At 47.8% G+C, this 17647-nt stretch overlaps 1 protein-coding gene across 1 annotated transcript in view; it reads left to right on the top strand.

The window, feature by feature from the left end:
- LOC144949083 (neurexin-1-beta-like) overlaps nucleotides 1-17647 on the top strand; it is a 559393-nt gene that overhangs the window by 197074 nt on the left and 344672 nt on the right. Inside the window, exon 2 of the mRNA XM_078878916.1 lies at nucleotides 13015-13193. Within this exon, the coding sequence (XP_078735042.1) occupies nucleotides 13015-13193 (179 nt within the window). The remainder of the gene's footprint in view (nucleotides 1-13014; nucleotides 13194-17647) is intronic.

The following is a 17647-nucleotide window of genomic DNA, read 5'->3' as shown; positions in this document are numbered from 1 at the left end:
TGATTGGTCCACACAGGAGACAGCTTTCTTTGGAGCCTCGTCTCAAACGGTCCAATTCATTGAGCTATCAACTGTGGCTAGGTCGCTTTTCATAAAGAGCTATGTAGCTCTGTGTCTTACCTGGTATAATATAAATAGTTTAGTTTAAATAGTTTAGTCGTCTGGCCATCACGGAAGAGTAGGCCAAATTACCCTCCAGTGTAGCTGCTCTCCAGCTCCCTGTAGTGGAGGTGCTTTCCACCAGTAGCGCTGTGACAAAACAATTGCACAGCCGATTCCGCGCAACGACTTTTGTGCCGTATAATGTTTACAGTTGTCGAGCAAATTGTAACTCCATAAAGCCAACGAAATGTGAGCTTCTCTTTGCTTGTCCATCCATTCCTGTAGCCTCCGCAACCGGCAAAGAAGAAGACTAAGAAATAAAATAAAATACCGCTCGTATATTTTACAGCCCGGCTTACGTTTTATGTCGAAACAAATCTAATCTCGCTCGCACTTGGTGTATTTGGGGTCTCCAGCCTCGATCCTCCTCCCCTCCAACGCCGCCAACCAGACGGGCAACAACTCACGGCCGCCTCGCGCGCTCACCGTCCCGTTATTCGTAACCAGGTACAGAGTTTTTATTTATTGAGGTTTCACCCACAGCGAGACACCGCTGCCGCAGGCCGAGTCTGTGACTTCGTGTATATTCGGTCAAGGCACAGGGCGGATGCCAGCAGTTGCTTGTCTCGCGATACTGCTGGCTGGAAGCGCTTCCACACTGGAGCAGGGCGGCTCTCATCCTGTGGTCCGCCGACCTCCGAGCGCTCCGTGAAGATTTACATCATTGGAACCTCATTTGCCATATGAAGTTCCAATGGTTTAAATGCTTATCCCGAGCTCTCATACTCTGATGGTGCATTGTCTTTGAGTTGTGCGCCTTTTGGCGTCATCTGGTCCAACCCATGTGAGACTAGGCTCTAAGGAAAGCTGTCTCGGGTGTGGACCAATCAACTTCAAGGACAGTGCATATATTATCAGAGTAATGTTTATTGTTTGCATTATGGTTGTAGGTATTGTGGTCTATGCAAACATGACTCCTTGTAAAAAACGGTATCAGTTTTGTTGCCAGATAGAAGGGTAAAAAAACAATTATCGCTCCGTGAAGGTTTGGAGCATCGTGGTTCGCGACGGGTTTTTTTTTTGAAGATTCACATTAGTGGTCAGCAGGCGTCAGGGTGAGGATGGAACACCCATGGCCTCATGCATACCACACCAGGGAGTTAACGTCTTGTCACCGTATCGCCCCTGGGTGGACAGAGGCAGCAGAATTGAAGAAACTTTCCCCGTCGTCTTAACTTGCCGTGCCAGTAAACACAGTAGAGCTGGTGACCTCTGGAGTGCGAGTCCAGCATGACAAACGTTTCGCCAGGGCAACGTCTCATTTTTGCATAGAAAATTAGAAAATTTCTGCGAAATTTCATCGTTTGAGCGCCTTCTGCCCCGAAGACTCAATTTGTTTCCGTCACGTGTTAGCAAAAGTTTCCGACTTTAACAAAACTCTTCCGAAAGGTGTGGATGAAATTCATCAATCAGGTTTTTTTTTGCCTAGGTCACATGCCAAAAAGTCGTAAATAATAATACTTTCATTTTATATAGCGTCATTAATGCCAATAGCATCCCATACGGACCAAATCCCATTACAGCCACTCCCAAGCGGATAAAAACCCTACTGCTACCATAAGAAATAAATAAACAAATTAAGAAATGGCACCAAAACAAAGACACAAACAACAGCAAAGTCATCACAACAAAAATATTTGTCCATGAGGTCACATAGGTGATCATTTAACTATTTATGTACAAAAATACGTTTTACCAGGTGAGGCCCACTGAGCTGTAATGCTCTTTTCGGAAGCGACCTCGCTATCACAAACGATAGCTCAACGAAGTGGCGTATCACGTGGAAATGTATAACAACCAAATTCTCTCAATGCATGTTGATTCTAAATGTGGAGGGAAAAACCGGAGGATCCGGAAAAAAATCCACGCGAGAACATTCAAACTACAAATATAGAAGCATCGGGGTCGGGATTGACCTCCTGTATACCAGGCGAGGTAGTTAACATCTCTCCACCGTGACGCCCATACTTACCAGGGGTCCTCGGTTCCTTCCGGTAAGCATGATCTCAAATTCAACTCTGTATGACGAGCATCATTCAATGTGTATTGTTGTTAGAAGCATTGTTTATTGTTCTGAATTATTCAATGTAACATTATTCAATGTTCGCCGTACTGTGCTCGATTGACTCAGAAAAATGAAATTTCGTATAGTGTAGATTTGCCATTAGATGAGGCGCATAGCAGATAAGCCTTTCAATAAATCTCCCAGCAGGCCAACGAGGATGGAATTCCCTCTTAGAGCCGGAGATTGTTATCATCGTTTCGAGAGATGAAAACTATTTCCATTTTCGTTTCATTATGAGTTACATCAGCAGTTTTGTCAGCCCATGTCAGTTTAGATACTTTTGGGTGCTCTGTCATTGTCTCTGAGATGCCACAAGAATACAACAACGCAGGGACGTTACTCTGCATGTATCCAGGAGCAATTGGTGTTCTGCATATAGTAGGGATGAGTTTTGGATTAGGTTTTTTTCAGATTTGGAATTTTTGGGCCCTGTTTAGGCTTTCGTTCCTGTTTTTGTACGTTTGAACTTAAAGTTATGAAATGTTAATAACTTTCATTATTAATGCTCTAAATATAGGCATTAGATTTTTTTTAAAATAGATATCACTCAAAAAGTTCCTTCAGTAGAGCAATAATTTCAATGCCTACATTTTAATGTTTTAATAATTCAAGCAACAGTGACGTGACTTGTCTTTAAAATGACGTCACGCGAAGACGTCACCTCTGGTGGGGAGAAGCACGGCATGGATGCCAAGGGAGGGATGTCACATCAGCATCAGCTCGCAGAGTACACTTAGAATTTGATGGCATAATACAGCGTAGGCAAACAGCGAGATGACAACAGAATGTGGCGGTAGTGTAGCAGTTAGCGCGCTGTGCATCGAACCTGGCGACCCGAATTCGATTCCTGCTCACGGCAAACACCAGTGACGATTATCTGAACCGGTCCTGGGTATCTCGTAGGTCTACTCAGCCTCAAATGAATACCTGGTGTGGTGTGTAAACAACGCCGCAATGGAGACATAGGTGCTGGGGCATTGTGCTGGCCACCCACCCCCTCGTGTACCGTGCCGGCCTTTATGGATGCTCGCTAACAGAACTTGACCCAAAAGCCTGTTAAGGCTATATGGAGGATATTTATCTTTTTGTACAGACCTCTCAAAAAAAAACGGTAATGAGTAAGATTGGTTCACAGGGGTATGGGATTGACCAGTAAGTTGAATACAAAATAGGTGAACAGATGCCAGCGTGGAGAATGCAGCATTGCAGAACAGAATGAATTACCATCATTAGCCATGGGTCAATCTGCTGCTGGATGAATGCCTCCCCAATACCACCACCATCTCTCACGATCCATAATAGAGTTTTTTTTGGGGGGCTAGAACACATTATATAAATGTCTCGTTAAACCCGCCACCATACGTCTCAGCTATTTAGTAAGGTTTGTCACGTAAACAAAATGTGCCAATTAGTTTATCGTTCTGCACACACCGCGGTGTGTTGGAGAGTAAACCCACAACATCGACAATTGGGTTTACTCTCCAACGCACGGGTGTGCTGCTCAACAAGCAACTAATTGGAATGCTTTGTTCACGTGCCAAATCTTACATCGGCAAAAAAATCATCTCGCCGATAATATTATCCTGGCGAAACGCGTACGCATTCAACTGACGAATCTCTCACGACGCTGCGATGTGGTCGTGCATCTGGCACGCGCATTCACGGACCGACTCATCACTCTGACCAGTCGAGCAACCTCTCCTTTCACCCTCGTCTCATGGTTTCCACATTGGTGTCCGTGGGAGACCCCTACGCACGAAGCGAACTTGATGAATTCAATTCTGGCGTTTGCGGTATTGCTAAAGTTGGCAGAATCAGCCCAGCTTTGCCTGCGTTGATGTCACGTCAGGAACTGCCGACCCCACTAAGAAGGCCACGATGCTGCAACGCAGTGGAGCCCAAAGGTCTCGCCGACTCACCTCTTTTCTCCCCCCCCCCCCAATCGGGTGTGCACGAAGGGGAGGAAATGGCCAACGTTTGCGCAATTTCATCTGTTCTCATCAAAGGCCTTGCAACAGTGACGTATTCACGGGGCCACCCTATGCGGTGCGGCTAAGCGGTGCAACGGTCAACACGCTGGGTTTTACAATCCAGAGTTCCCCGGTTCAATGAACGAGTTTACCAGACACAGTTGGTCGATGTGTGTGGTGGGGTCACGTGCTGGTATTGCTGGGTTTTGCAATCCCGAGGGCACCGGTTCAATGAACGTGGAAGAGTAGGCCAAAATACCGTCTCGATGGGGCTCTCGAGAGCTTTAATTGGCCGCCCTTCTTCCAGCGTTGGCGCGAGCAGGCTATTTCAGTCCTGCGCCTTCAGCTTTACCTTCGCATATTTTTTTACGAATGTCACGGGGACAGTGCCGTACAGGTAAACGCAGACCTTGGATCATTTTCAATAATGCAAGGAAATCATCTCTTCTCCAATCAAGGGTGCAGCATAGTCACAGCCAGCCGTGATTAAGCTGGCTGCTCAAGCGATGACGATGCTGGTGATATTTCGTGGAGGAATGGCGACATTGTTACGTACGAAACTCGATTGGTGAGTTAGAGGGTCGATTCAGAAGGTCAGTCCGTGGGTTCATCCATTCACTGGAAGGTCTGTCTGAGGGTCAGTCCATCGTTTTGACATTTGAGAATCAGAATTTTCGTTTAGCTTGGAGGAATCCGATTAGGTATGATGCTCTTTTTTTCAAGTTCGAGGGTCGGTCCGAATTGGGCGATATCCACTCACCAACTCGGGTAGATGGGGTTAGCGCCACGGTGGTGAGATGTTAACTACCTCGCCTGCTCTACAGGAGGTCATTGGTTTGGTCCCGACCCTGACGCCTGTATATTTGGAGTTTGCGTGTTTTCCCCGTGGTCGTGTGAATTTTTCTTCCGATCCTCGAGTTGTTCCCTCCACATTTAGAATCAACACGCGTTTAGAGTATTTGGCTGCTATTAATTTCCACATCATAAGCCACTTCGTTGAGCTATCATTTGTGGCCAGGTCGCTTCTGAAAAAGAGCTACATAGCTCAGTGGGCCCTTCCCAGGTAAAACTAAAGTAAAATGTTTGTTTGGATGTCAGAGACGTTTCCGGGAGAAATGAGTAACAGTGTGCACAGCTGTTCGCTCTGCGTACTGTCGTTTGAAGTCGTTCGCCACATTCCCTCTGTGGGGTGTCCCCGAGTGTCCGTCTGTGCGTGAGCTATCCGCAGCGTCCCGTGTGATGAACTAATGCGGCGAATGATTAGTCACTGCCAAGCCAGGAGGAATGATCATCGGGCTCTGCTATGAGTCTCTTGTTTTTTTTTTCACATCAGCGGCCGTCTCCGTTCATTTAGCCACTTCTCTTTTCCAGGATGAAATGTTCAGTTTAGCCCGGTCACCAATGACTGCAAATAAAAATGCAATCCAACGTGTTAATTTTTCTTCTTATTATTGGTTCTTTCGGTAAAGTCACGTAGAATGGAAATCATAAAATAATAAAAAAAATTTAACATAATAAAATAATATAATAATATAATAAAAGAATATGTGAGAATTATTTTAGTATGTTTTATTTTTTATTTTTTTTTATTATTTTATGATTTCCATTCTACGTGACTTTACCGAAAGAACCAAGAAGATGAATCCCTGCAGTCACGAAAGCTTTAAATCGAGTATTAATTTTTGTTCCGTCACATAATGTGGCCAAATTCCAGCCCTGCCAATAAAACAACTATCGGGGTTGGACTTCCACTAGTCAAAGGCTCGTCTGTAGCAAGCTGCGCGAGAAAGTGTGCCCGCGAGCGTGTGGGTGAAATAAACTCACCGCAAGGGTTCTCAGAAGAAGTTCTCTGATGTCCACTTCCAGAGGCTGTTCATTGACGCGTTATAACGCACTGCCCCTTGAGCTTTGCGATGGATGCTTCATGTCGTGACATGATGCCAGTAGCGCGATTAGAATAAAACCTTGGGGGGTGGGGGGAGGAAGGTTTGGGAAATCTGTTTGGCTAGTGGTGTGGACATAATGTAAATAGCGTTGCGTTTGTCACAATTTACGCTGCGTCGTGCCTTTCACTGACACAGCATCAGAGTCTCGTCCCGCAGAGCGGTGAGCAAATTACGTTTCATCCGTTCACGGGCGTACCTTGGGTGGGCTTTAATGGTTGTAGCCGTCATCACAATCATTCTTTCGCGATGGATGATACTTTTATGAACATGCTCTGTGCCGTGATGTGACAAGTGGCCGAATGCAAAAGAGAGAGAGCGAATTAACCTGGCTGGCTCTCAAAACCAAGGCTCTGTATGAATTTATTGGCATGAACAGCGCCTGTGATTTTTTTTCCCAGCACTGGCGTGTGTGCTTGAAGACGTTTAAAGGTTGGTCTTTTGACTTCACGCCTTTTCTTTTTTAAGAAAAGGAACCCACTTTGGCACAATGCAGCTGTCTGGCCTTAAACTTCTGAACACGTTTTTTTTTTTTGCCGAAGGAAGTCTGGCCCCTAATCTCGCTGAGTATTTGCTCAGTTTGTGATGCAAACCAAGCGGACACAAAGCTGCTGCTTGGGGAGTGAAAATGACATGTCGGTTGATAGGAGTAAAATCATTTTTTTTTTCGTTTTACGATCACGGTAAATGATGTATCAAATGGCAATTGATTACACGCACGTTTTTATGAATTGTATTCACGTAGCCCACAGCAGCCACCGGAGGCGCTACAATGCACCACGGCGCCAGAAAAGAGAAACTCGTTCTCAGACGGATTGAATCGCAGCCTCGACCGTGACAGTTCATCAAATTGCGATGCATTTATCGGTTTAAATCGGTGAAGGTACGAAATACAGGGGGAGGTAAAAATAGAAGTTCGGCCCTCCAATAGTTTGCTCACGATACCGCTGGTGGACGGGCCCCCGCTAGAGGGAGCCTTGGATAGCCCCTCTACAGGGATATTTGGCCTACTCTTCCATGCTGGCTGGAGGCTTTGGGAGAACACACGCGACCTGCCGATCGAACGAACTGTGGTGTGGACACATTTGTACTGCTGGGCAAACGGAGACGGGGGGGGGTGGGAGTTTAAGAATCAGAATTATTATTTCGACCGGAGGAATACGGGGGGCTATTAAGCTGCTTTCAGCAAACGATTAAAAAAAAAACACCAAATAAACAATAGGAGTGCAAAGTAGTGAAAATAAGGTGAGCACGTCACTAATATATAAATAAATAATGCTGACGTATTAATTATGTAAGTCCGATTTAGCAAGCTTGGGCGAGGCAGCAACCACAACACCACAACAGTTCCAGATCAAAATTAGCACCACCACACAGTGGTAGCTCCTCAATGCAATGGCCCATTAACAGTGAACGATGGACCAAAGTTACAAATCACAATCGCAAAATTTGCGACCGCTGTCCCCAGCACTGAATGTTCCGCTTCAGGGAGCTTCGAGAAGCTTGCGACCACCGCTTCGATTGCCGCGCTGGGAGATCTGAATCGAAGCCGAGTGACCTCTTTCTCTCTCTCTCTCTGTCGCGATTCCAAGCAAGCCGAGACCACCCAGTGTACACACGCGACGCATTCACAGACGCGTTTTTTTTTATAAATCCGGAGGCACGCGATTATCGCACGGAGCATTCATTCGGCCCGCTGCTCTCGGAGTAAAGTGCCGATAACAATTGCAAATAATTACGAGGCAGCAAATTCGGCAAAACTAAAAAAAACATCAGCGCTCGGGCGTGAGTGCGTTTTCTTTTCTTCTTTCTTTGCTGTCCGTCACAGCGACGTAAATAGTAAAACATTACTCCGCACAAAAATGCCCCAATAAGTTTCCCCCACCCTCCCCGCCCCGGTCTTACTCCGTTGCACGAACGGCCTGTGCGAAGCTGAAATTCTGCACCACGTTTTGTGCGTTCGCACGCGACTGCAAATCGTCCAGGGCACTGCTTGTTGGAACCGTTCTCTTCAACTTCGTCGTGGGCTTGGCCAGCCGCAGGGGAGTGTGGGAGATGGTTCCCCGAGTCCTTGAGGTCTGGGCCCTGTTGTTGTGTTTTCCCCACCTTTTTAAAGATAATCCCATCCAATTGTCGGTCCCTGAGGCTCAAACGTCTCGAGTCGCCTCGTCCTTCGGCAGACCGATCGAGGGTTTCCATCCTCGTTTCGCGTTTGCCACAGGTCCAAACAGCGCAGGGAAATAAAGTGTCTCTGTGGACGCCTGTGGCGCTGGGGTATTGGCAAACTACGCGAGATTCTAGGGCCTCAATCAACTGCCAGGGGCCCTGCAATCACAAATAACGAGTGCTTCAAATATCCGCTGAAGCTCTCTCCCCCCAAAAAAACATGAAAACGCCCATGATTCTAATAACGTCGTTAACATCATGTTAAGTGTAATTCGTTTATTACCTTAATGATTTCACACGGCTGTGATATAATTAAGTGATGGAGCTTATCCATTCATGTAATGTTTGTAGACAGGTGATTCAACCAAACGTCATTTCTGCTTCGGGCGGTCAAAGGGCTGGTACGACCACTACCCGCGGCAGTGCTGGGTATTGGAAAGGGTTTTTTGCAAGAGTTTTGGGGCAGGTGGTGGCACAGGAGTTTGCGCACCGCACTTTGAACCCAGCGGCCTGAATTTGATTCCCTACCACACCTAACATCGGTGACAAGTGATCTCTCAACCGGTCCTAGGCACACCGCCCCCTCCCCGCCTCCCCATCCCTTCATCACACGTACGAATGTTGACCAGCATGGTGAAGTATAGCTGAGAACGAGTAGGTACGTCGAACGGTTCGTAAATCGGAACACAGCGATGCACTGCATTTAAATGCCCATACGGTCAGTGCTATGAAACGTGTTACGGTTCAACAAAAAGGAAACCATTGTTCAACTCATAATAAAGAAGACATATTGTAAATTGGGATTTAAAACGTTTTAAGTCAATTTTTTTTTCATTTCATGGAAGCTGCTTCGTGGAAGTACGGGTGTTTGTAAGCCGGGTGTTCGTAAGTCGATGACTGCCTTACAACCCCATGATGTCGAAGCAGTGGATTATTATTTATATGATTATTATCATTTCAGTTGGCAGAGCATGGTGGCATCAAATTACGGCATCGTCAAATAAAGCCTTGGCCAGGCTCCAGCTTTGCCCCGGTGCTTTTGTGAAAGCCTGCCGGCATCACGTGTTATGATATTCCAGCAGTGGCTTGAGCCATTACTGGAATATCATAACAAGTGGCAGATTGCTGGTTTGAAGAGCATCCACTCGGAGCTCTAGAAACGCCCTCTCGAGTGCACACGGCAAGTTGTCTTGGAAGAGGTGGTAGGACCCACACTTTGCCCCACCACACGCAAACCTGCCGAAACGACTGCACGTGGTTTAATCATTAGTACCGCCGAGTGGACAGGAACTGGGTGGATTTTTCGACACTTTCCGATCGCTCCAATGGCCACGCCACTGCGGGGGTGGTGGGGGAGGGTGTCAAACTGGCTGACCTCTGGGCTTGCTCACTCTCAAATAGAGAGATAACGCTTCATCTGGAAGCTCCGCAGCCGTGGGTTCTCGGGAGGAGGGAGTACTTCATCTGGCTGGATTGGCCCACCCCGTGTTGCTGCACTCTCCAGGATGGCTTCCTGCTTTGAGCCTAATGTGATACATTTTGGGAAACTAAGCCGGAGCGGTTGAGACTAACGTTTTGGCACCGGCGGCCACATCAACGTCGCTCCTGCCAGGTAGACGTTGCCGGATGAAAACAAATTTTGGGGAACAAGAGAACAGGATTTAAAGCTTTCGTGACTGCAAGGATTCATCTTCTTGGTTCTTTCGGTAAAGTCACGTAGAAGGGAAATAATAAAATAATGATAAAACATAATAAAATAATTCTCACGACGTTTCGGCCACAACGCAAGCAGCCGTCCTCAGGTGAAGAACAGGTCTGTAGGAAAGACAGTGTCTGAAACAACGTCTGAATGACAGGTCTGTCGGAAAGACAGCGTCTGAATGACGCTGTCTTTCCGACAGACCTGTTCTTCACCTGAGGACGACTGCTTGCGTTGTGGCCGAAACGTCGTGAGAATTATTTTATAATGTTTTATTGTTATTATTTTATTATTTCCCTTCTACGTGACTTTACCGAAAGAACCAAGAAGAAGAGAACAGGATTTTGCCCGCCCTCACCCCCCCTTCTCTCCTGCCTGTCCCCCCACTCCCCCATCCCCTGCATATCATAAAAGTCATAATTTCTACGCAGGTCTCACCCGGTTTGTGGCGAGATGTTTATTATCTCGCCTGGTATACAGGAGGTCTTGGGTTCGATGTCAACCCTGACACCTGTTGTATATTTGGAGTTTGCGTGTCCCTCTCTCGGTTGCGTGGATTTTTTCTCCGGGTCCTCCGGTTTTTCTCTCCATATTTAGAATCAATGTGCGTTGAGAATATTTGGCTGCAATACATTTTTACGTGATAAGCCACTTTGTTGAGATATAATTTGTGATAGCCAGGTCGCTTCTGAAAAATACCGATATAGCGCAAGTGGACCTTACCTGGTAAAATGAAAAATGGTTTTAGATTTCTAGTGCATATATTGTTTTGCTGACAAAAATTATACCCGACGATGCAACAATGACTTTTCTCCAGAACCCAATCGGGACCGCCCGTGCGTCTGTCCAAAAGCATGATGCGAAGTATTATATTCTAAGGTTTTTTCGGTAAAGTCACGTAAAAAAAAACCTAACAAAAAAAAACCTACGAATATGATTCCTTGCAGTCACGAAAGCTTCAAATCTAGAACATGATGCGAAGCTCGTGCGAGCGTCCGGGTAAAAAAAAAAATCCCATTGTCCATAATCAGCACCGACAAGGTCCCACTCGCGAGAAATGCCTGCCCCCGCCACGACTCGCTGGCCTGATGCTTTAGCGAGCGCCACTGGTGGTGTGCGACAATAACACGAATAAATAAACATGTACCACTCCGCGTGAAATGATGAAGACCTCACAATTTACGGGGAGACTTGTTGACAGAATATTGACACGATGCTTTACACAAAGCGCGCAAATTACCTCCAGATTTTGGCCAATTATTCCGCAGAATTTACACGCGTGCCTAAAAGATCCAACCCTGCCCCCCGCTACATATTTAGGCGTTATTTATATCGCGAATTACGGGCCATTTGTATGCGCGGCAATATTTATGCACTCGCGCGTACCGCATTTGCGACCTACCTGGGAACACATCAGCCGCAGATTTGCCATGCGCCGGTTGTGCCAATAATCCTTTGCGGTGTGCGCGGAACGAAAGCCTTGAGATTTGTCTCGGTGAGAGAGCAAAACAAGAAAGAGCGTTGCGGTTTGTGTTTTTTGGTTGTCGTCACGTCCAGCTCGGCTGAAAAAAATAGACCTTTCTGTTTTTCGCGAGCGTGAAATGCTGCGAAAGGTTTCGCGCGGCCCGCTCGTAAAGTGGATGCGCGTAAATGTAGCATTAGCAGACGGTGGCAACAAAGTTCGATGGTTGTTTGTTATTTCTTTTCCTTCACGTTTTTTTTTTGCCAGGATTTCATGGGAGGCTCCATCGATTCAACCCCACCACCCCCCACCACCACCACCACGACATCCTCCGACCAGCGCTCCCCTCTTCCATCTCACCCCCCACAACCGCACGCACACACTCGCGTGATGCGATTCGATGGATTGTTGCGATTTGGAATCGGGTCCTTAATTTGATTCAAGAATTGATTCTGGTTATTTATTTTACCTTTGACTTCTGCCCAGGGTTGTCACATTTAGTGCTCGCGATTCCTTCCAATTCTAATTAGTTGGTCCACTCAAAAACCTCGTTCGATCGGTTTACGGCCCTTAGTGGGGAGCTCTTGTTGGGGTTTAGCTCGACTGATCACATCTCGATTCAAATTAATGACGTCCACTTTGCTTAGATGATGGTTTCCGTTGTGCTTAAGGTGACCTGAAGACACCTCACGCTTCGAGAAAACGACCGGCTTTCAACCAACGGGGGAGGATGAGGATGAGGTGGAATAGTAAAACTATAACAAACAAACAACCTCTCGCCTGAAGACCCCTCTCGTGGCTAGCATTTAGCGCCTGCCTCAAGAAAGAAGAGAGTAAAACATGATTCGTGCCTGTCTCTTTGTGTCCCGTGGTTGTTTGTGTTCTCATTCATTTGTACAATTTAGTTTTGCTCCAATAGCCTCAATGTCCCATTAGGACGTCAATTGCACGCATGTCAATTGAATTCAACTAACCGTGGCCACTTGTTTGGCACGGAAAGCGGACGAGAGTCAGGAATGTGATGCGCGGGAAAAGAAAAATGACTGACAAAAGGGAAGAGAACGAATGGGAAACAGGAGGAAAATTATGGACAATGAATGTAAAAATGGCAGCAAAGGTGTCAGCAAAAATGAGGATTGGAAAAGGTTGCATGAGGGCCTCGACGCTGCTGTTGCTGCTGCTTCACGGAGCGGAGTCTGTTTTCACCGGTAACACAGGGGAGTGGTTCGGAGTGGGCGTGGTCACACACGGAAGTCACGCAGTTCGCGGGAGGCTTGAGCTGAGTTCGATTTACAGATTTGTCCAGTCTTGGCGCTAACCACTGCACCACAGCAACATCGCGCACTGCTGTAACAAAAGCCGCGATCATCCTCCTCACTCTCCGGCCAAACTCAACGTTGCCGTCAACTAACCAAGAACCATGGTTGTTCTTTCCCCACCTGTCCCCCTTACCTTTCTGCCTCCCCACCTCTCTGCCCCCTTCCCACACCTTACTCTCCCCTTACCCCCCCACCTCCCCACCACCACGACCAATTTACTGCCAGAAGGACTGAGCTACGTCTTTGGCGCCGGCGGGGGCATGGTGACGTACTCGTGGCCGAGCAACGGGAGGCCGAGCACGCGCGCCGATCGGCTCACACTGGGGTTCAGCACCCTGGCACCCAGCGCCGCCATCCTGCGCGTCGACAGCCAGGACGGTCTGGGCGACTTCCTGGAGCTGTACATCGTACGTACATTGCCCGCGTGCACGCACACGCATGTACGCGCGTGCTAAGTTGGTCTACTGCCGTGCTGGTTTTTGTGTTTAGTTTTTTTTGTTGTTCTCCCGGTTGGCTACGTGCGGTGTGAAAGAAGTTCAACATGCATACATAGAGACCCAAAAACTCACAGAGACCCATAGACTCAATCATACACCCACGGACTCAGAGAGACCCATGGATTTACATAAAGACTCAAATTAATTGAAAACGATCCTTCTTTAGAACTGATGTCTGTGTTGTTTTATTTCCCCCACACCTCCAACTAGCACAGTTGGCTACGTGCGGTGCGAAAGAAGTTCAACATACATGCATCGAGACCCACAGACTCACACAGAGACCCATAGAATCACATAAAGACCTACAGGCTCACATAGATTGAAAATCCTGGATTTAAAACTATTTTATTTTTTACAGATTTTAGTGTTTAGTTTGTCGTCCTTCCCCATCACCTCCGATTATATACATACATACAATGATAGACATTTGTGCTGCTACTATTTTTGTTTGATTCGTGTGGTGTCGCGATTGGCCAGTGGGCCAGAAGATGGCTTCGGGAGTAGACCTCGTGTTGTGAATCTCTGAACGCTGCCGACGAGCTTTGGTAGCGGGCAGTGGCGTTACGATTGCACTTTTGCACCAACGTGTGCACACACTGCAGCTACGAAATTTCCATGTTTGTCCAGGTGATTTATGGTTTCAGAAGGCTGTTCTGGTGACCCCACCGCCCACCCCCACCCCCACCCCCACCCCACCCCCTGCCCATCCCAAAAATAATGGGTTTTGTCCTCATTTTATATTTTCTTGGTGAGGTTACCTGAGTCGCTCCACCTACTACCTGAGTAGCACCAAGGCTACCCGCTCATAGACCCCGACTGCTACTCAGATACACACATAGTGGGTGGGGCTAACCGAGCAGTGGGCGGGGTTTACCTGAGCAGTAGGCGGGGCTACATTAGCAGTGGGCGGAGCCAGTGGAGGGAGGGGCTGACAGCCAATCAGGGAGCTCCTGAACTAGATTTGAAGTTTTCGTGACTGCAAGGATTCATATTCTTAGGTTTTTTCGGTAAAGTCACGTAGGTAAAAATGTTTTATTAATAAAAGTAAAATATTTATTTTTATTTTACTTTTATTTTACTTTTATTAATTAAACATGTTTAATTAATAAAAGTAAAATAAAAATAAATATTTTACTTTCATTAATTTTTTTTACCTACGTGACTTTACCGAAAAAACCTAAAAATATAAGCTCCTGAACTTGTATCCAGACTTATTGTATTTACGTACCTACAGGCACGCCTTTAAAGTTAATGATGGTGCGTACTTATAAAATGCATACAACACACACACTCACATGTGTACCACTCATATTATTTGCTAAAGTGTGTACCTTTATATTTCATGTGCTCAAATATTGCCCAATGCGTTCAACAACAACAACAAAAAACGTGCAGCTACACATCTGCTATGATGTGTACCCTTTGATGCACCAGATGTCCTCGCACACATTCCCACACATGTCCGCCACTCTTGTAAGCTGCATGCGTACCCGCACGTCCTCATTATCACGATCGTTTATCATTTATATTGTGTGTCACACATGCGTGGCAGGTGTCGAGACGCCGTAAGGATTTCGACATTAAAACCTCACACGTGGGTGACGGATGAATCCACGCACACACACACAAAGCGGAGACAATATCAAAATAATAATAATAGGGTTTTTGCCCTTTTTTCTGGCAACAAAACTGAAACCTTTTTACAAGGAATCATGTGTGCATTAGCCACAATACTTGTGGTCAAAATGCAAACAAAAAATACACTCTGATAATATATGCATTGTCCATGAAACTGATTGGTCCACACCAGAGACGGCTTTCTTTTGAGCCTCGTCTCAATTGATGCTAGACCAGAGGACGCCAAAAGGGGGAAAACCCTATTATTATATTTTGATACTGGCAAAGGAGGTCTAATGAAATATCAAAATACATAACTTAAACATATTTAACTCGAAACACTGTTAACGGGTTTCGCGCTCAAAGGTAAGTCGGAAATAACCGGTTTGCATATGATGTTAATGCAGAAAGCACATGTTCTGATGCACACGAAACTAGTACGAACTTGTGTGGGTCTCTGTACGAGCGTAAGGATCTCTGCGTAATCCTGTGGATTCTCCGTATGAGTTTGAGGGGTCCTCTGTGTGAGTCTGGATATATACGTGTGGTCGTCACGCATCCTGATTCGGTGCTGTCTCACCACCCCGCCGCGCACAACTGCTCGCTCGGGGCATGTTTGAGCCGCCTTCACAAACTCTGCATCCATCCACGCGCCACTGGCCGGTGGGCACGGTTATCGGCAGAGGTTGCAAACGGGTTTTGATTCCTTACCCGTACCCGGCCGCACCAGGGTCGCAAACGGGTACCCGTACCCTACCCGATACCCGGCTACCCGTACCCGGCCGGGCAGGGTACGGGTACCCGATTGCGACCTCTGGGATGAAGCCATGTTGCAGGCGCGGGTGGGTTGATTCTAGGAACTTGAATTGTGAGAAGAGACAAGACGTTGGGAAATGAGTGACAAACGGTCACTCACCAGTGACTCACGGCCTTCTCACTCATTGGTTGGGGTGAGTCACGTGCGGCTACACGTACCCGTACCCGGCCACACCAGGGTCGCAAACGGGTACCCATACCCGTACCCGGCCGGGTACGGGTAGCTGGGTATCGGGTACCCGATTGCGACCTCTGGACTCATCGGGTAGCGTCGCCCCTTAGTTGGTATCCACAAACACGCTCGGTGCGCTAGACCCGTTTAGTTAAACGTCACACTTTTCTTTTTGAACGGTGGCAGGCGGGGGGGAGGGGGCATGGTGGAGGTAGGATTTCTCTCCCCCCCCCTCCCCCCCTTTAATTTTAGCGAGCGAATCGCAGCGCTCGTGCGTAACGTCTCCTTCGCGGTAAGATGCCCCAAACGTCCGCTGGTGTCATTTATTTTTTGCAAAGGAAGACCGAGGCAGCGGAAACGGCTGGGTTGGGGCGTGAAGGGTGGTGCCAGTGCTGCGTGGGAGGATCGGAACGGATGCTGGCGGTCGCTGGGGGGTGGGAAGGATGCCACGGTGGGAAGATGGTATCTCTCTCGTCGGTATGCAGGAGGTCATGGGTTTGATCCTGACCCTGACGATGCCTGTATAATTAGAATGAACGTGCATTTAGAGTACTTGGCTGATATATAATTCCACACTACGATAAGCCACTTCCATTGAGCTATCACTCGTGATAGCCAGGTTGTTGCTTCTGCAAAAAAAGAGCTATACAGCTCAGTGGGACTTGCCTAGTAGAATAAAATAGTCCTTGCACATGTGGGCAGTGTGGGGAATGGGGGGGGATGGGGGCGGGGGGTAGGGGGGGTGGAAACGAGCCAAGCCCGACGATCCTCCAGGGAGCCGACACCTAATGCGTCCGACGCCGCTAATTGAATGATGGATGGTTTTTCTGCTGTGCGCGCGTCAAGCGCTACACGGGGAGCGTGCGAATGAGGAGGAGGGAGAAACGTTAAAAGAGTTTGGCCTGGCCCGCATTGCCGCCGCAGCACATGTGGCCTCGAAGCAAAGGCACACAATCTCAGTGCTACCGCAGGGCGTGTGGCCTCGAAGCAAAGGCACACAATCTCAGTGTTACCGCAGGGCGTGTGGCCTCGAAGCAAAGGCACACAATCTCAGTGCTACCGCAGGGCGTGTGGCCTCGAAGCAAAGGCACACAATCTCAGTGTTACCGCAGGGCGTGTGGCCTCGAAGCAAAGGCACACAATCTCAGTGTTACCGCAGGGCGTGTGGCCTCGAAGCAAAGGCACACAATCTCAGTGTTACCGCAGGGCGTGTGGCCTCGAAGCAAAGGCACACAATCTCAGTGCTACCGCAGGGCGTGTGGCCTCGAAGCAAAGGCACACAATCTCAGTGTTACCGCAGGGCGTGTGGCCTCGAAGCAAAGGCACACAATCTCAGTGCTACCGTAGGGCGTGTGGCCTCGAAGCAAAGGCACACAATCTCAGTGCTACCGTAGGGCGTGTGGCCTCGAAGCAAAGGCACACAATCTCAGTGCTACCGTAGGGCGTGTGGCCTCGAAGCAAAGGCACACAATCTCAGTGCTACCGCAGGGCGTGTGGCCTCGAAGCAAAGGCACACAATCTCAGTGCTACCGCAGGGCGTGTGGCCTAAAAGCAAAAGCACAAAATCTCCGTGTTACCGCAGCACGTCTGGCTTAAGAGCTCAGGCGCAAAATCTCACAAATGACATCGGTGGTGGCAAGAGCTGAAGATTTGCCGTTGGGTGAAAGTTTTTTGCTCGGCGTGGAATGATTGTTCGTGATTCCAGCACGATCACCCGCTGGCAATTTGATGAATTATCCCGAGGCAGTGTCAAAACTCT

The sequence above is a fragment of the Lampetra fluviatilis genome, chromosome 52 (genome assembly GCF_964198595.1).
Source record: "Lampetra fluviatilis chromosome 52, kcLamFluv1.1, whole genome shotgun sequence".
In the NCBI taxonomy this organism is placed as follows: domain Eukaryota; kingdom Metazoa; phylum Chordata; class Hyperoartia; order Petromyzontiformes; family Petromyzontidae; genus Lampetra; species Lampetra fluviatilis.
Note: the sequence above shows the minus strand (reverse complement) of the source record. Positions and strands in the feature narration are given on the sequence as shown.